The sequence below is a fragment of the Cicer arietinum genome, chromosome 6 (genome assembly GCF_000331145.2).
Source record: "Cicer arietinum cultivar CDC Frontier isolate Library 1 chromosome 6, Cicar.CDCFrontier_v2.0, whole genome shotgun sequence".
NCBI lineage: Eukaryota > Viridiplantae > Streptophyta > Magnoliopsida > Fabales > Fabaceae > Cicer > Cicer arietinum.
In genome coordinates this window covers 13268491-13288682 of record NC_021165.2, presented here as the reverse complement: position 1 = coordinate 13288682, position 20192 = coordinate 13268491, and the positions used below count along the sequence as shown (strand labels likewise).

General features: G+C 29.9%; 2 protein-coding genes across 5 annotated transcripts; one reads left to right on the top strand and one right to left on the bottom strand.

The window, feature by feature from the left end:
* Nucleotides 1-5895: 5895 nt before the first annotated feature.
* Nucleotides 5896-7340, top strand: NAC49 (NAC domain-containing protein). Its single transcript, XM_004504709.4, has 3 exons — nucleotides 5896-6296; nucleotides 6400-6677; nucleotides 6899-7340. Exons 1-3 carry the CDS (start codon nucleotides 6128-6130, stop codon nucleotides 7031-7033), a joined length of 582 nt encoding a protein of 193 aa, XP_004504766.1. The 5' UTR covers nucleotides 5896-6127; the 3' UTR covers nucleotides 7034-7340.
* Nucleotides 7341-12762: 5422 nt separating this feature from the next.
* LOC101514706 (uncharacterized) lies at nucleotides 12763-18149 on the bottom strand. 4 transcript variants are annotated; one of them, XR_012163724.1, is made up of 9 exons: nucleotides 17991-18149; nucleotides 17856-17906; nucleotides 17627-17748; nucleotides 17459-17534; nucleotides 16821-16916; nucleotides 15935-16451; nucleotides 14923-15058; nucleotides 14533-14702; nucleotides 13137-13277 (listed from the first exon to the last, which is right to left on the bottom strand). XR_012163724.1 is itself a non-coding variant. In XM_004504707.4 (8 exons), the coding sequence occupies exons 3-8, from the start codon at nucleotides 17738-17740 to the stop codon at nucleotides 13077-13079; spliced, it is 1140 nt and encodes a 379-aa protein (XP_004504764.1). In that variant the 5' UTR covers nucleotides 17741-17748; nucleotides 17856-17906; nucleotides 17991-18148; the 3' UTR covers nucleotides 12763-13076. The 4 variants fall into 4 exon arrangements, 3 of the variants coding, with proteins under 3 accessions (XP_004504764.1, XP_004504765.1, XP_073226514.1); XM_004504707.4 differs by lacking the exon at nucleotides 14533-14702 and having other exon boundaries at nucleotides 12763-13277; nucleotides 17991-18148; XM_004504708.4 differs by lacking the exon at nucleotides 14533-14702 and having other exon boundaries at nucleotides 12763-13277; nucleotides 17856-17900; nucleotides 17991-18148.
* Between the last annotated feature and the right edge of the window lie 2043 nt (nucleotides 18150-20192).

The following is a 20192-nucleotide window of genomic DNA, read 5'->3' as shown; positions in this document are numbered from 1 at the left end:
GGGGCAAAAATAGCCCTAAACCATTACGATGAATGAAGAAGAAGAGAGACACCTAAGTTTAGAAAAGTTGGAGCAACTCCGTTTGTCACAAGTTTGTGCTTATGCTTCCGCTCAGTATTAGGAGTATAAATACACTAGCAAGATCGATCTAGACTTTGTAAAATCTGAGTTTGACATACTTTAAAAATGTTAGGTTTAAACATGATTTATTACCTATCATAAATCCATTTTTTAAGGTCTATCTTAGTCTTTTACATAATCTAACCAAACTTTCAAGTATGGTTAAAAGTCTACACCACTGAATGGGTGAATGGTGCAACATTTTGTAAATAGACTAATAAATTAATATGTCAACAAATTTAAGTTATATTTCGATATTTAACAAGATATTTTAGAGAATCTAACATTGCATGACATCCTATTTTAATTTTATTTTATAATAATACATATAAATATGTTAAAAATAGATGTAGGTTAGTGTATTTAAATTTAAAAAAAAGTTGTACCCAAAAAATATTACTTAATTTATAATTTAAGATAAAATACAAAATTTAATAGTACAATAATCATAGTGGTAATGGAGAAAATTATATTTTTTTTTTACTTAATTTATATTTGCTGTATAAATATAGTGAATAATATTTTTTTTTTCAATTTAAAAAAAATTATAATACTCAGTGAAACAGGTATAAGTCATACTCAATTACTCGTAGTAAATTATTGGTATATTATTATAATATAATGTAATTAATTTTGTCGGTCAATGATAAGCAAAGAATAAATGAATAAGAAAATTTGAGACCTAACATAAACATTACTAACTCAGACCCACCATTCAATTACCGTAACATCGTCATCTAAGTCAGGTAAATTTCCATGCTCATTCAATTCGGAGAATATTATTATTATAATTATAATTATGCTCTTTTAGTACACCTCCACTCTTATCTAAATGTATGAATTTGAACAAATATATTATACTATGTAAAGGGAAAGAAAGAGAGAGGATACATATAATTAGTATAATATGGAGATATTTTGAATGTCTCGATCACCTTAAAAGTGACTAATTACTTAAGAATATGGCAATGAAGTGGAAATATACCAAAATTTTACATTATGAATGAATTTGACTGTAACTCGTGATTGCCGTGCACCTTCAACGATCCATTAATTTTGATGCTTACACCTCTAGAATCTATGGGGTTGATTTACAATTTAGCATTACAAATATTTTTATACCTAAAATCAATTGAGATAGTTCCTTTATATGAATTATGAAGAAAAGCTATAGTCCCTTTGTAAAAAAAAAAAAAAAAAAACCGTTTTCTTGCATTAAAGAAACACAATTAAGTAGAATAAATTATCGTGTAAACTGCAAAATTAGATGAAGAAAAAAAAACAACTATTGTTGTTTAATAATAATACGACGAATAATATTGTGTTAATTTTTTTACAACATGTGGACTTTCTCAAACACTTCATGATCTCTAGTAGACTAACATTTTTCAAAGCAAATACTTAAACTATATTTCACAATACTCCAACGCAAGAGTATAAGAGAAAATAAAGGAATCAAATACAAACTTAAAAGTTTTTTGTTTGGTGTATTTTGTAACGAAAAACTATAGTCAATTTATATCGGATGGAACTCTCTCTTCCTTTACAATGCTAGACAATGTGAGACTATTTTAATATGTATCATTTTAACCAATTTCAACATCACTTGGTATCAGTGATATTAAGCTTTTCTTGTTCACGAGGTGTTAGCTCAACGATAAGAGTTTGACATTTTAACATGATCCATAATACATTGAAAAGGATGACCAAACTGAACAGGGTCTGATGGGACAACACTTCGTCAAATGGAGTAGCAGTACATGCAATCACTTTGAAGCTCAAATCAATGTTGATTGAGTAAGAAGTAGAGGTATGGGATAGGAAATGTGTACATTTTTGTATGTGAAAAATCTTATTTATAGTGTGGATTCAAAACTTTGTTGGAAGTGGTCTTTTCCTTTGTATGTGTTTCCGCTTGTTGGAGCTAGGACAAGGAATAGGAAAAAAGGTTTTAGGAATTTTACATGCACACGAGAGTTTGAGTATGTAATATATGATTCACGATGGAATGAACCTTAATTTAATACGGAATATAATCTAAAGAGATAAAATTTAAATCACCTTAATAATACAATAATCATTAATATCACTTTAATTAATGATAATTCTCCCTTCTAATTTTTTTTTAAAAAAAATTCTAATATATAATAACTGTTGTGGAACTTCTACACCATTATAAAGTATAGATTGAATTTTTAAAATTGACGTTCCAACACAATTGAGTGTTGTGAGAGGATACAATTGAGTGTTGTGAGAGGATACAATAGATTAACAAAAAAAAGATATACTAGTATGTCATATTTTGTAACTTCCAAAAATTTCACATCTGATTAAACCTATGCTCCATAGATAGACAAGGTTAAAAAAAGACAATAAATAGTGCGCACGAGGAGCACCTTTGTTTTGTGGAATATAAGCATTGGCAACCAATGTGATGACTAGGGTAGTACGTACCCAGAGACAATTGGGATGAAGTACTTTATAAACTTCATTAATTCAGAATGTTGTTCACCGGGCCTAGTGAACAAAATAAATATGCCTTGGAAATGGAAAGATATTTCTAAACTATTTGTCCATAGACATAAGAAATGGGGTATAGATTTTAAGGTACAAAAGGACAAAAGTGTTGAGATGTTTTCCTTCCATATACATCCATCCGGTTCTCTCTTCTTTATCTTTTCGCCCTCCCTTGCGGAGGGGGGGTGCATTGTAAACTATGCCTAAAATTGGTGCAAGTCATTTTTGAACTCGATACCAAGCATTGCGAATAATTTGATATAATTTAAAAGAGTATTGAGTTTTATTTTGTCTTTATTTTAAAAATTCTCTCATTGAATTTTTGAAGCAAATATAATAGTTTGCGTCTTAATAAACGTTGTTACACTTAATTATATGTATATTTCGATATGTATTAAATATATTTATGATGAAATGGAAAAGTTTTTTCAATAAATACGAAAGTTAAGTAATATTAATTTTTGTCTTCAAAAATACCCTTAGCAATTATTAAAAGAAATTCACTAGCATAAAGAAGATTACCTTTTAGAAAAGAAAAAACGTCCTAAAAAATTTAGGATATACAAATGATTTTAATAATTAGGCTTAATTGCAGTTTTGGTCCCCCTATTTTAGCTGAATCGCGAAAGTAGTCCCTCCATTTTGTTTCTCCTCAGTTTTGGTCCCCTAAACAGAACTTTAGTCTAAAACTTGATGAAATTTTATTTTTTAAAGCCGTACTATACCATTTATGGTCATATATTTCAGGTACAATTGTTGCAAATGAGATCTTGAGGCATTGTGTGACTTAAATAAATGCAAAAAAAATAAAATTTCATCAAGTTTTGGACCAAAATTCTGCTTGGGGACTAAAACTGGGGAGAAACAAAATAGGGGGACTACTTTCGCGATTCAGTTAAAATAGGGGTACCAAAACTGCAATTAAGCCTAATAATTAATACTTTTCCTTCCTTATAACATATTAGTAAAAAATGGTCGAAAAAAATTAATTTATTTGATTTAAAATTTAAATTAAATATATCAATTTTATTTAATATATTTATATTTGAGGATTAGGTAGTACACTTAAAAAATCTACTATGTTTCTCACATTGAAAATAAAAAAATAATACATTTCTCATGTAAATAGAACCGAAGAGATTAACTATCATCAAATTTCTTTTGAAACTATTACTTATCACTTATTTTTTGTTTGTATTATTGGAGTAATTCTTGTATGACTCTTTGAGTCTTTGTTTGGCTGGAGTCACATAGTAGTTGGTATCAACTCAAAGGTAGACAATGACATAAAAGAAAGACACCATAAAACCTTGTGTACTGCAAATAGCTACTCTTACATTTATAATAACTCATTCTATATATTGTTATATATAATTGAACTCAGATGCGGATGGTTCTATATAATATATAGAAATTCCGATTAGTCATCCGAAACAAAATAATGTTGTCTACTTCAATGGAAGAATTATAATTGCTAATCTCGTAAATAAAAAAAAAAAAAATCAATAATAGTAGAGGTGCAAAATGTAATTCATGGTTGGAAAAGTTATAAGCAATGTAGTTCATTCGTAGTGTAATATTTTAAGTTGGTTTTTTTGTTATGCAAGATTTAATAATTGATTAATTATATAAATAATGTGGGGGCTTGTTTGGGGCAAGCAAATCAGTTAAACTGATGGGTCCTTCCAAAAACTAGTTGATTCACTTGATTGCTTTGTTCCATGTGGAATGTATGTGCTTGTGCTACTCCTACTAATCAGTTGATTACAAAGCAAGGCAAAAGCATATGGGTAGAGAGAAAACAAAAAGTTGGTGTATTTAAATCTAAAAATCATATGATAATTGCTTATAATTATGATGAAGCATATGTAGGTACATTCCAAGAGGCCGGTCACCACAATTCAATTGGCCCAATACAAAAATACATTTACTTGCCACGTGTATATTATACCCTCGATGATATCAGCATGAAGTGTGATGATGACCGAAAACAAATTCTTTTTCTTCACATATTTATTACGGATACTTATATCAATACAAATGGCAAAATTCAAATGTAAACAACCAAAATGGTATTTGTAAAAAATTAAGAACTTCTTTTAAATAAAAATAAAAAACCAAAATATATTCTACAAGCACAAGAGAATTAATTGCACTTTTAAACATTAAAGTATTACAGCCGTGCAATTTTAATCTATCGTTTTAAATAGTTGTTAAAATTGAAATTCTTATTTAATTAATTATTTAAATGTTAATATTGGGAGTTTATGTGGCCAAGGAGAGTTGAGTTTATTTAGTCTATCACAATGATGTGACTTAAGAAAACGATTGTTTATGTTTCATCAATCAATTAATTAAATTGAGAATGTGTAGAATTATGAGAATAACTTGTTTAATTAAAGTAATTAGATTCAAACGGTTAATGAATTCTAATTAAGAATAAATTATTTGTGAGAATTTAAATTTAAATTATAACTATAATAATTTTTTATTAGATTTTATTTATTTTTCAATCAAATTTCAGACTATTAAAATTTCATTATTCTAAAAACGAAAGAGTAAAAATAAAAAATAAAAACTTTAGGCTAAATTACATCTGTGGTCCCTTAACTTAGTTTCAGTTAACGTTTTAGTCTTTTATCTTTTTTTTCTTCCCAATTTAGTCATTTATTCCTAAAAATATCAAATAAAGTATGAAAATATGAGTTTATCTGAAGATTAGCGTTACGAATTTGATGAAATTTATATTATATTGAAGAATATAATTAATTTTATGAGTTTTGATTGAAATTTTTTTTGAATTTTTGTATAAAAAAGGATATCATTGTTGAAATTTTAAAACATAAAATATCAAATTGTCACTTAAACTTAAAATAAAGGACCAAGTTGGAAGAAAAAAAAAGATAAATGACTAAAACGTTACCTGAAATTAAGTTAAAGGACCACGAATGTAATTTAGCCTAAAACTTTATATTTCTTCGTGCCAAGTATCATAATCTAAAAGAAGTTAGGGCACATAAGTCAATTTTCAATTGATTGAAAGAAAATGCTTCGATATAGCGATCTCATAATAACAATTAAAATACCTAATGTTTTTTTATAAACAATTGACGTAATTGAAACCCTATAAAATTACACAATTATAATTATTTGATAAAGAAAAAGTGGAAAATGAAAAATATGTAGCATAAAATAATGCATTATTAAAAAAATAAATGTGAAAGTTATAAATAAAAGGATGATGAGGTAGATGAATGTTTGTGTTGTGTGTTGTGAGAAACTAAGCATGACGTTCCGTTATCCGCCGTCTTAGTTGCTTGGTGGAGTTCTGAAAGTGCCATTTAAACGTTTATATGAAATTAATATTATTGAATTTGTATGTAAACAACAACACCTTCAGTTTCACGTCACACCATCACACTACTTGTTTCAATTCAATATCTATAAATACCAAACCTTCACATCTTCACCCTCCAATATTGCTCTTTCAATGGGAGATAATAATAACAATGTCAACCTTCCACCAGGTTTTCGTTTTTATCCAACAGATGAAGAGCTTCTTGTCCATTTTCTTCATAGAAAGGCTTCCCTTTTACCTTGTCATCCAGATGTTATCCCTGATCTTGATCTCTTCCCTTATGATCCTTGGGAACTTCATGGTATATTATATTTCTTCTTCATTCTTTTTTTCTTAATGTCATTCTCATGCCTATTTTACCCTGCACCTACTAAATTCTTTTTTTTTTTCTCTCTTTTCTTTAGGTAGAGCTTTAGAAGAGGGAAATCAATGGTACTATTATAGTAGAAGGACACAAAACAGAATCACTAACAATGGTTATTGGATGCCAATGGGAATGGAAGAACAAGTTGTTACAACCTCAACCAATAAGAGACTTGGTATCAAGAAATATTATGTTTTCCATTTGGGACAGACACCTAATGGTAACAAAACCAATTGGATAATGCAAGAGTATCGTCTATCAGATTCTGCCTCCTCTAGCAGATCATCATCATCTAAAAGAAAATCACAACCAAAATCAGTTAGTATTTTTTATTTTATTTATTTATTAACAATGACTATTTTACAATTGTGTCGTACAGAATTTCAATTTTGTCGTTGAAATTATACAATATTAAACTTTAACCACTAAGTTGGTATATAATATAATAGTACATGAAATTTTTATTTTATTCAAAAAAAAAAATTAAGTTGAAATTTTAAAGTATTTTGGATTAATATTTATTTTATCCTTTGGTTCAGGAACATAGTAGGTGGGTGATATGTCGAGTTTATGAGAGTGATGATGACGAAGATGGTGATGGAACAGAGCTTTCTTGTTTGGATGAAGTTTTCTTGTCATTGGATGATCTTGATGAAGTAAGCTTGCCAAATTAGATGAAGATGCAAATGCAAAGTGATAGTAATACATATCTAGAGAAGAGAGTTAATTAATTAGCTACATTTTCCAAATGGGAGAAATATAGTAGTATAAGCTAATTGTTGTTATCATCATTTACTTGTTTGTTGTAGTTTAATTAAATGATACAATAGCCACTTTAGGTGCCGTTGTAATCAGCGAAGTTGCTATAGCTAGATTTGTACTAGTATGTAGCAGCCAGCAAGTGGGGCACTAGATGAAATGAAATTAAATTGAACCATATGCAATGTGACGTTATGCTTTCAAATATCCCATTCTCTTCAATTGGAAGTTTTGTGCTCTTTTTGTTTAGTATTTATGCTGACACGTGGATAATCACACTCCTTTGTATTTATCTTTTTTTACAATAAATAAAATCAGAGAGTCAATAACCCTGCAACTCCAGATACTATAGGCGAAAAGGTTCATATCACTTTTATATTTGAAGAAACGTATGGGATTTGTGCTGAGCACAAGTGCAAGTGCAATCAAATCAGCTTTGTATATATGAGAGAGCGATATTTTTCCTATATGTATAAACGAATTGGGTTTCATCAATAGCATAATATCATCACTATTTTAACCGATAAAATTACATGTATTAGGGGTTTAAAAAAAAAATATATGATTAATATCATATCTCAGTTGACTCAAAGTTAATCATCTATTATTTATATGATTCTAAAATATTATTAAAAGTAAAAGAAAAATACCATGTTTGGGGCTATAACAAAACTCAACAAAAACAAACTTTATGACAATTTTGTCTTAATAAAAAATTTATCAACAAAATTATAGGGATAAAATCATGGCACAAAAATCTATATTCAAGAAGACTAATCATGTTTCTATAAAAATAAAAACATCATGAATATTTAAAAGAAAAGTATTCTTCATTGATTATTAACAATGTGAAATCTCAAATTAACAATATTGTTTGCACATTGAATATTTTCTCTAAAAATGTGAGATATAGTAAAACTCATTCTTTTAACTATTTCCAGACAATTCAACCATCTATTTTTAATAGACCAAGTAACAAGGTTAGTATTTCTAAAATCCAAAATTGTCAATTGCGAATCAGATTTAATCGATAAAAATCACCACATATTCTTGTAGGTTGTTTCGATAGCAACCATAACTTCATAAATTCAGCATGTAGTGTAGTTGTAATCTTTAAATTCACCGTAAAATAATCCAAAAGCAACATAGTTGTCCCTAAATATACTGCCACAAGCAGCAAGACTAGGATATATATTCAGATGTAGCTCCATCAATATTATATTTAATTCATTGCTCATTGGGGCATCCAAATCACATATTTGATTATATGCGCTTTAGTAGGATGAACTCTAATTTGGAAGGATTTGTGAATTTGAAATTCCTTCGTAGAGTTGGAGATTGTGCTAGAAATGTGATTGTCATATAAAGATACATTGACAATAATTTTATTCATCATAGTACCAAAAACAAGACTCTTACTTTCAAATTGAGTTTGATTGTTGCAATACCTAATAACATTAATAGTACAATGTTGGCCAAAATAACATATCTACATTAATCTTCATGACAAGAAGATTTTGAATCTTAAAATTAACAACATTTTAACATAATATCTAAACATTCTAATTAAATTAGACTTTCAAAATATTTCTACAAACTATATCAAGTAATTTAAAAAGACTAAAACGATAGTAGATTTTAATTTTCAATGTTTTATAATTTTGTTGATTTCAAACACAAAAATTGTGCGATGATACAATTAATTTAATTTACTAAAACAATCATTCGGTTTTTATATTTGTGTTTGGGTCTCTTTATTTCTCATCATTTTCATTTTTTCTATTATTATAGTTTTATGTGTATATTTACACAGATTTTTAGAACATACAACATAAATTAAATATTTATTGATTTTATACACTAAAAATTACATTAATAATATTCTTCATTTCTTTTGAAAAATAAGAAGATCTCAATTCGTTCTATTATGATTACTATATTACTACCATCGATTTTAATTATAAGAAACAATTAAATTATAATTTAGTCTATAAAAATTAATATATTTAATCTATAATATGAATCAAATACAATTCACCCACTTAAAAGGAATTTTCCTAGCACAAGAAAAGGAAAACGAAGCGAAATTTCTTTTGGGGTAGAGAGTGCTAGGATGATGATCACCATGGGAGGGGGGTTTCATTGAGTTGGGAGGTTGGGACTCTCACGTGCCAAGGACTATTGTTGAGAGAATAAGATTTATTTATATATTTATGAAACTTGAGGATTGTAGGGTCCATTAAGCACTGTAGGGAATGCTTGCAACTTAACATTTGAGGCAATAGTCCTATTAGGCCTTTATAGCATTTGCCTACTTTGATGGTATATTTGTTAGCTAGTTGTCTTGTATCACAACAACAAAGGGCAATTTATTTTTAATTTTTAATTTTTATTTCTTGAATGAATATATATGGGTTCCTGCTTAGGGAAGCATCAAGTCATGTGTGATGAAAGCATTCGCATGCTTTGAAGCACCAACACGAGCACTATATAATATATATCCAATATTGTCATCACAAAAGAGTGACAGACCAGTCCATGATGTTTACCTTATTCATTAGGTTCTTTCTCTTCTCATATATATATCCACTAGAACAGACAAGATAATTACCACAATTTCTCTAGTTTATCAACGCCTACATTAATAATGACTTCAAATTATGTATCACAATTTTTTATGGTAAATTTTTAGGTACTCATGAAGAAAAAAAAGTCGATATTAATACCAAAGGTAAAATTAATTTAAAACTTGAATTTATTTTAAAAAAACTAAATATGAAAAATAACGTAATACTAAATAATTGATGATATATGAGACGAGTAGTGTTCACTTTTTTATTTGTTAGAACTTAGAAGAATCCAATAAGAACAGAGGTTCGCTATCTTGGTTATTACTCATTAGCATCTATCTATCTCAATAATACAATATACTTTAATCAATTATATGCTGAAGCTTGCGCAATATTTGCATAATTTGACGTCATTTTCTATGTTACAAATATTTGGGGCCAGCCGAAATAACTTCATGTTGACTTTTAAGGAGTTGACCAAAAGATTAATTATCATTTTTTTTCTTAGAATTTGAATTAGTTTCTTCTTGACAATTCTGTCTTCACAAGATATTTAACTCTTCTTTTATTATTATGTTCCAATCAATTAAAAGAGAAATATTATTTTACATAGATGATAAAATGAGTTAATATGTTATGTTATATTGTTCATCCGTTTAAAAAAAGAAAGAGCAAATCAATTACTATTAAAAGATTGAAAATCTCACTCTCCCTCTTTTTAAAACGTGTTAATAGAATGGTAGCAATCCAAATTTAAAAATTAATTTATAAAAACTATATAAAAAAATAAAATTAGAAATCATTCTAAAATACTAAAATATAAAACCAATAAATTTTAAAATAGATAGAATTTTCTCTAATAATCTTATAAGAAATGATACTTTTGGTAAAGACCCTTTGTGTAATGTCTAGAGTTCATATTCTCAAAATGCAAGAGCGTTTAAATTTTAAGAGACCATTTTGTTTCACATGTAATCCTACCTAACTTGTAGTGATTGCTCAAATGCTGCCGTTTTTTATAACAAAATACATGTCCTTTGTAGTTGAATATTCAGTGAATACGGCCTATTTGGATTAATAAATTATTTAACAACTCATAGCATAAATGTTTATATATAATTATAATATATGATAAAATAAAATAAAAATATTTTTATATAAGTTATAAACAAATAATTTATAATAATTAGTTGAAAATAATTTATAAATATATCATTAATTATTTTTATAAATTCTCTTGAACAATTTAAAAAATATTTAGATAAACTTAAATAAGACGGTTAAAACAATTTTAAATATATGAAATTGAGTAGTGTGACAATACAAATTAAAACTACCTAATACAATTTACGAAAAGTATTAGCACACTCCCCCTAAACAATTATATGTTCATGTCGAGTTTTATAATTTGATAAAAAAATGTTGTGAAAACGAAATTTCATGATTCTGATTAAAAAAAAAATTAAGCTTTCATCGAATTGGCTTTCAATTTTACTTTATGCGCTAATTAATTAAAGTGACATGATAAATGACATCCCACTGCTACAAATAAAAAGGATGAAAACTTCCTATGTTTTATATCCACTAACAAGTGGAAATCAAAGACATATCATGATTTTCATCCACTCTTAAATATAAAACTTTTCTACTTTCACCTTTACTACGACCTTTACAATGAGCATAATAACAGTCACAAGTCAAAACTCAAAAGCTGCATTTGAAGTAAACCTTGACTTCCAAGCCATATCATAGAAGTGAGGTTTCAATTAAAATGGCAATTTCCTCTTTTTAATTAGTTTATTATAGTCACATGGCACTTCTACCATTGTGGTTTGGAACCTTAAGATAGAATCCAACTTCTGAAAACTTGGTACACAAACCAATAAAATAAAATAAAATAAAATACAATAGAGGTTTTGTCTTGACTAAGTATGTTACCCTTCGATCTTTGTGTCCACGAGTCCATGGCTTAACGATACTACTGCATCCTTCTTAGTTTGTTAATATAATAATAATATATACTATATACTATTTCATTGCTTAATGAGCTCGTAACCACTGAACCTTCTAATCATCTCACAAGTGCATGCTTATATTAACATACCACATGTGACTTGAGTGAGTGAGTTAGAGAGAGGTTGGTGTGATTTTCGGTGGCAACTTCAAAGAGACCAAAACCCATTACTTAAAAGTACAAAACAATTATACTTTGTGGCTCTCAATGTCACACAAAATAATATGCCCTAAGTTTGGACTCGGAAAGTCGAAAATGCCAAATCATATTGGAAGTCATTATGATTGTCTATCATGAAAAACCCTTCCAATGGGCCTCAGTTTTTTCATCTTAGACACAAAGCTTTGGTTGTTTCCATCAAAATTTGACATGTACCAATTTATCCTAACCCTCTTGGCCTTTTGCTTGCTTGTTTTTTAGGTATGATTATTATTCTTTTTTTGGCAACGAGTGGAACTTGAGAGAATGATGGTGAGGCCAATACCTAGGTAACTTTTGAGTGAAGTTAATTTATATACCAATCCATCCATGCAAGTGCAACCATCAAAGGTCAACAGAAAAGTTTAAAATAAGTCAACCCCACATAAAGGGATAATAATCCAATTGGAAAAAGGAAGAAGACTTGTTGCCTAAGGGACAAGGTCGTAATATACAAACATAACAAAAGGAGAACAAACTTTTTTTTCAAGAGCCTATTAATCCAATTAAGGGCCATGGAATGGGATAAAAGGTTGATCTACCCACCCCCATGTTTGTAAAAACTCACATGAATGAATCTGAAAGTATACTTCCAGCCATCATAAAAACTGTATTTTTTTAGATGTGTTCTTTCGAAGTGACTTTGAGGTTTGAGAAAAATTGGGCCTTGAAGATTTGAAATTTACAATCAAATAGCATGTCTTTGGTACTGCAAAACTACTCAGTACAGCAAGCTTTATTACACTTACAAATAATAACAATTGCTATTGAGGGGGAAATCTGATATGTGCGTCTGTAATTGGGAGGAGGAGGGAGTGTAAATAATCAATATGAAGCTAAGTAGCAGTAAGGAATGATCACATTACTCATAAGAACTAATTCCTTTATTTCAAACTTAGAAAGAATAGGGTGCAACACTGCAGGTACACCAAAACTCAGAATAATGATCCTTTACATTTATTGAAGTTGAACAAATGCAGGATTCTCTCTCTCTCTCTCTATAAGTTACAATATGAGTATTGATTTCACAACAGTAATTAAAAACTGTGGTGATAAACAAGTATATTCTCCTTTCTATTTTCTCTTTGCTGACTAGTACAAAGCAGCAACCAAAATAATGTTATTTTCTATAGGAGAAAGTGACTATTAACAAAAATTGGGTATCAGTTTGTGGAATTAAGCCAAATTAGAAGCAAGATGATCCACAACAAAGAAATAACTTCCTACAATCATGATCGATGCAATACCAGAGCGGGCCATCCGCAACCCAATACCACGGAACAAGACATTCCTGTCAGAAGGATGGATCCCTGTATATCTTTCAAACTTGTTTCCTGGTCGTTTCCATTTCAGTAACTTTCTCTCCATTGAGACATACTGGGAACCAGAGAAAGTATAAATTATTACTAACAGATATTGGTTGGAATTTGGAAATATGTGAAATTACATTTTTTTACTTTACTTAATTGAAATAATATTCAATATTTGAAATGACATTATGAAGAACTAAGCATCTAAACTTTAAGTAAATAATTGTTATTTTGACACAAATTTGACAACAAGTTTCGACAAGTTGGGTGGTTAACGCAGTTCAAATAAATGGTGAATTGTGTTTAGTGGATAATTAATGAATATAACCAAGTATCGCAACTCTTTAACTATCAACTGAACACAATTAACTACGATTTTAAATGTCGGTTAATCACAATTTTCACGTGTATATTTGAACACAAATCATGGTTAATGGATATTATGTATATTTTAACACTTAAACATCATGTATATTTGAACACAATATGGATGATTAATGGATATCACGTACATTTGAACACCTCAAAATTATGGTTAATGAAGTTCAAAATCGTGGTTTACATTTAGTGGATGGTTAATAAGTTGCAACACTTGGTTATATTCGTTAACCATTCACTTAATGTAATTAACTACATTTAAATTGCATTAACCACTCAAATTGTTGTCAAAATTATGTATCAAAATATTGTTTCTGTCAAGTAAATAACCACTGGTAAACCACAAAAATGCCTTTGTAAGTCTAAATGAAAAGAAAAAAAAATTATTTGAATTAAGGGTCGGTTATGGGAATATGAAGACACTAATGCCAAACTAATCCAGCAGTCAACGATGCTTAATTTTGCTAGTTTGACATCATTCAAACATTTTGCCCCAGTAACTTTTAAAGCTTGATTTACTAAGCAGATATCAGTACTAAACATCAGGGCAGCAAGTGTGAAATCATAAAATGTGATGGCTATCGGGAAACAAAGGCTATCTATAGGGAATATGTAACAGTTGACAATTTCTTCTGCCCAGTGGTGTTGGTATTTTTTTTCACTGTTGTTTTTATGGTATAAACTCAACCCGCAGGGGAGTTTATATTATACATGTTTATATTCCCTATTATTACAACTTACTCATGACATTAAATGTGATGGCTATTGAGAAACAAAGGCTATCCTATAAGTGTTTGATTGCTTGTTAGGAACTTGGGACTACAGAGCATAGAGGTACATATCTGGAAATAGAAAATGGCTCCATCCTATTGGGTTAAACAGAAATTTTTTCTTTGAGTAAATAAGATGCTGAATTCATGGAATTTAAATATAAAAGTTCTGACCATGGACATAATATGGGACAGCATAGTTTTAAACATCTTCAGCATATGCTTTTCTTCTCCTTGGTTGAAATGCAGAGAGATTAAACCTTAAGAGTACTCTTTATTAAAGTTGTGTAAGTGTTTATTTAGTTTAAGGAGATTATCTTTGCATATCCAATTGTACTCATGTTCTGCCCTTGAAATAAAAGCAATTATTAGCTCAAAAATAGAAGTAATTATTAGCGCATACAATATTACTGTAGTATACCAATATCATTATATTGAAAATAATCAAACACAGCCTTTTCCTCTTTTCTAATAAAAAGGTATAGTATGCCATGTCAGAATAATAAAAACAAGATCATAACTCACAAGGTTTTCAAACTTTTTTTAAACTAGTAAGGCTCATACCTTCGGCAGCACAGTACATTGTGATCTACTTCTAGTTGTATCAAAACCATGAGAAGCAGCGGCAGCAACTGAAGCTGAAAATCCAGCAGCAAGACTAACAGCCAAAGGAGACAAAGGACCAACTTCTTCATTTAACCTGAGTCAGGAGAAACGCACTTACAAGGACAACCAAATTCAGTTGCAGATAAACAATTAGCCTATAAGAACTAATAGATGACAAAATATATGATTTAATGCATCAATTATCCAACAGCTACCATACTGTGTCATAGACTAAAACCACAGTGAGAATCACATGAAACCCCATCCATCAAATAATTCATCCCGTGTAAATCAGTAGTTGTGGTGCAGAATATTAATTAATTGGAGGATAAGGTATCCACTTAAAAGAAATCAAACAGAACCCAAAAACTAGAAAAGCTCATCAACCTTATTCATAGTTTACTGAACAGGGCCTCAAAATGAACAGCAGCCATCAAACTTAAAGGTTACTGCAACAACCATCAGGCTTAAAGGTTATCACAACTCATTCTATATGCAAAGACAACAAGGGGACAACTTGGTTGGTACTATAAAGCTCCAGCCACGGTGAGGTCCAAGGAAGGATGGAGCTTATTATTAATCTATTATATGCAGCCTTACTTTTCTTAGAATTTAAGTTGAGTTTAATTCAAACCCTACAAAACCGACTTGTGATGTGATGTATGTCTCTCACTTATAAACACTTATTCAAGCCAAATCTCATCCAATGGGGACTCTCAACACTTTGTATTTGGAAGAGGCTGATTTTAATTGAACCCATGAGTTCCTAATCACAAGATAGTGACTCTAACTGTTGCACTAAGGTTCTCCTTCATGTAGAAGGAGAATAAAGAGTGGAAATATGTTGACATCACCATAGTTTGACCGCTATCCAATCAGAATTTTTTCATAAAACTATCTTTCCTAAACACAATATAAAGAAAAGTGATACAACAGAAATGTTTCTTTCATTGATGAATAAGAGCTGAACCTGGGTGGAGGACTCATCCCTACAGCCTTCCAATCAAGCATTGCTTGGTGCAAAAGTTGCCAACTCGAAAAAAATACGCCACTAAACACAGAATCTCGAACAATTCCAGAACGCAAACCTCTCCACAATGCTCTCCATCCTTCCAAAGATATAATGTCTGATGGCCTTCTCACATTACAAACTGATGGTGGCTTCCCAGATCCTGTCATTGCCCATGGATACTCCAGTAAAGCACCTGTAAGGTTAGTGTTTTTGGTTGTTAGGGTGGACATGAGACCAACATATTGGTTCAAAGACCTCTTGTCCGGATAGCAGCCAGTGAGTAATCTTGCAATCAACGGTTTGCGAGCCCCCTCTTGCAAAGCAAAGTTTGAACTTGGAACATTTGAAGCAGAGGTAACCTGCATACGAAGCTTGATGAGTTCAAATGGAGAGCTTATGAATGTCTCTGTGGCACCAGCAACCATGCCAGACAAAAGAGCCTCTGAAGCAGTGACATAATTATCTTCTCGACCATCTGCCAAAAGTGCACTCATGAGCACCCAAGCCACATACTCTCCACCCAAAAAAACACCATATGTTCTAATTCATAACTAACAAGCTCCAAAAGGTATTGAAAACAAAAACAAAAACAAAACATAAAACAAGTACACACGACCTTTAGGTCAAACAAACAAAGGGCGTCTAAAATCAGACATTGCTACACAACATACAGACAGAATAACAAAACTTCAATCTAAAATGTGTCATATTCATCTAAAACAAAGTAGCGAAATTTTCTTTTATATATATATATAGATATATATATATATATATATGAAAAAAAATGAAACAAAAAAGGAATGTTAATCACACAAGAGAACTACAAAAATATCAAAGAACTTGCCTTTACAGAAGGCTGTTAGGACTTCGTAAACCCCAAATCGTGCTCCGAGACCAAAAACCCTTCCAAATGCCATCCAACCAAAACCACCGAAAAGACCTGCAAAACCCGAATGTAAGAATACAACGAGTTAGCATACATAATAGATTTTTTAGGGCTGAGTCAATAGGAGCATTCAGTTAGTTTCACAGAACCAAATCTGAAAATGCCAAAACAATGATCACGTAACATTTACCTAGTGCTCAAAATACCTAGTAGTATATAAAGTCTATTCAAGAATTTTTGAAGTTAATCCCTAAAAACGGACAAAGAAGGAGGGAAAATGGTTTGGTCCAGTCAAAAGTCTAAAACCCACAATATACACAGAATTAGCAAGTGCACTAGAGAACAACAATTCAAGACTCCAACGAGGCAATTTATCATTCGGTGTGCAAGGTTACCCACATAAAATTAAACAAAATAAAATTCCATAAAAAGGCATCAACTTTGCCGGTTACACCCAAAAAAATAACCTTTTGTACCTTAACTGAGTTCATATATTTTTAACTTAAGTTCATGTAGGTTACATGAATCAGTTCACTTAGGCTATTTGGGTGTAACTGGAAATAAAAGGTGTAACTAGCAAAATTGAAAAGGCATACCTGCATTGCCGGACACGGAGATTACTCTCATAAAAACCTGGGATGCATTCAATTCTTTACCGGCACTGGAACCAACCTTTGAATTTAACAAAGAAAACAAAATAAGGAGATAACTGTGAGCCGGACATTGATAGAGTGGTTAAAGAGAAAGAGTTGAGAAAGTAAAACCTGAGTGAGGACTTTGATAGTGTCGAGAGGATAGGTGAAAGCTGTGGCAAAAGCCACTGACCCAGCACCAGCAACCCCGTGAACAGCAAAAATTTGGTTCTTTGACAACTCCATTTTAACACCTGAGCAAGATACATTATATTACCCTATAATTTTACATACCCTCAAAAAATATTACCCTATAATTTTATTTTTAGTTGGGGATAAAGAGTGAAGGAAAAAAATGTACCGTATATTTCTTCTTTGTTGAACAATATTCTCTACTGCGTTAAACCTAAACCTTAGCAAGATTTAGCAAAAGGGTTTAAGAAAACAATGAAGAAGCAAGATTTAATTATATTATGAGATGAGGTTCGTGTAGTACCTAGAGAGAGAGAGAGAGAGAGACGCAGATGTTGCAACTGAGAGACGGAGATGCTGTACCTACGAGACACAGAAGTCGACGGAGGCGCGACGGGAAAGAGGAATGACACGCGAAATGGAAAGTACGAGAGGGAAGTATTCCATCACAAATTCCTTAAATCTTATATAAAAAAAAAATGCAATTAATAAAATTATGAGTAATATAAATCATTTTTTATTGACGAATCAAACATAAATAATATAAACAATTCTTTATAAGCATCATAATAACATTTTGACAACACTTAAAAATAGAATAATTTATAACTTTAGAGTAAAATCTTAATATTTTAAAATTTGCACTAGACACGTCAACTAAAACAATCTGAACAAAAGTTTTGAAAATTATTTGAGTAGGACTACTTTTTTTTATATGTCAACCAAACAAAAAGATGGCTAGTACTTTCAAATATTGTTATGTATACATCAATGTTTTTCATCTTGCTTTGGTAAACAAATATGGAGGCCGATATCTAATATGTATAGTTTAATCACTCAGTTTTTTAAAGTTAACTATTTTTTTACAAGTGGTTTTTTAACTTATAATCTTTGCCATAATCCAAACTATATCTATAGAAATATTTGGACGGAAAAACCTTTATTGAAAGCAAATACTCATTGGAGCATAGGGGTGGATCTTTTATCCCAATTTGGGATGAAAATTGGCTTAGCGACGACTCATGCATTCCACGCATACATGCTCTTGATGATAGCAAATCAACCAATGTGTGGACAACCTTCTTATTTCTTCTCAAATCAATGGAATGAGCCCTTTATCATTTCATTTTTCTTCCTACCTTTGTCACATGAAGAAGAAGAAAAAAAATCTTAAACTAACATTTTTTGAAAATCTATCACATGTTTAAAAATTGAGATAAATTTTGTGTCTTCACATCCCTTCGTTTATTTCCAATGCAAATTATTAAGTTTGGAATTAAAATCTACCACTTTTTCTTTATTTTGAACCCCCTCCAAATCTATTTTCCAATCTTATTATCTTTTTTTTCTTCTTCTTCTTCACTTTAATATTAGTTGACATTCACTTATTGTAGCTATTTGAAACAAAATTATAATCTATGATAATAAATTAAATTTATTAATTTTGTGTGATTTAGTGATTCCATGAAAATTTTGGATTATTTTATCTAATTTGTTTTATTAAATTACTCTTGTGATTGTATTCTATCAAGAAACTCAAAAGTAATATAGAATGAATTTAGTCATATTGAAAATTACAAACACAAAAAAAAAAGTGTAATTTATAACTTTCTCTTATTTACTCTTGTCATTTGCATTGTATTTTTCAATCGTGTGATTTTGATCTTGTTTTGCAACTTTGACCTCTACATTTACCTTTATTTTTTATTTTTTTGTCATCCACGTATACGAGGTTTTATTTATTTGAAATCTGGATTTTTTATTAGAATATATTTTTCCCCCTTTTTTTTAAGTAAACAAAATAGTCCATTAAAAAAAATATATATCAAAATGGCATACTTTTTTATTTTGACTCCTTCACGAGGTCGCAACCCCAAAAGTGATCATGTACTGACTTGAATTTTTTCTCTCCCCATTTTACTAATTGTTTATTTAATAAATTAAAAAAGAATTATAATATTTTAAAAAATAAAATACTATTAATAAAAAGGCTTAATTGCACTTTTGGTCCCCCTATTATAGGTGAAAATTGAAAGTAGTCCCTCCATTTTGTTTCTCCAGTTTTAGTCCCCCAAACAGAACTTGAGTCCAAATCATGATGAGTTGTCATTTTTTTAATGACGTATTAATAAAAAATATAATTTATATTTTTAAAAATCATTATTATAATTGTTAAAAATCATTATTACAAATAAAATTTATTTGTTAAAATTAAATTAAAAGAAAAAACACCTAAAATAAAAAATCCTAAACAAATCAAAATCAAAAGGATTCACTCATGAACCCTAAAATCATTCTGTCTCCTTTATTCAAATGCTTAAAGCTCTTATGCCTGTTGCCGTTTACTCCATCGGCGTTCTTTTGAAAAAAGAATCTTACAAAAACGACACCATGTTTAACATGTTATCCATTTCTCTTGGCGTTGGTGTTGCCGCATATGGTGAAGCTAGGTTTGATACATGGGGTGTTATTCTTCAATTAGGTGTTGTTGCTTTTGAAGCCACCA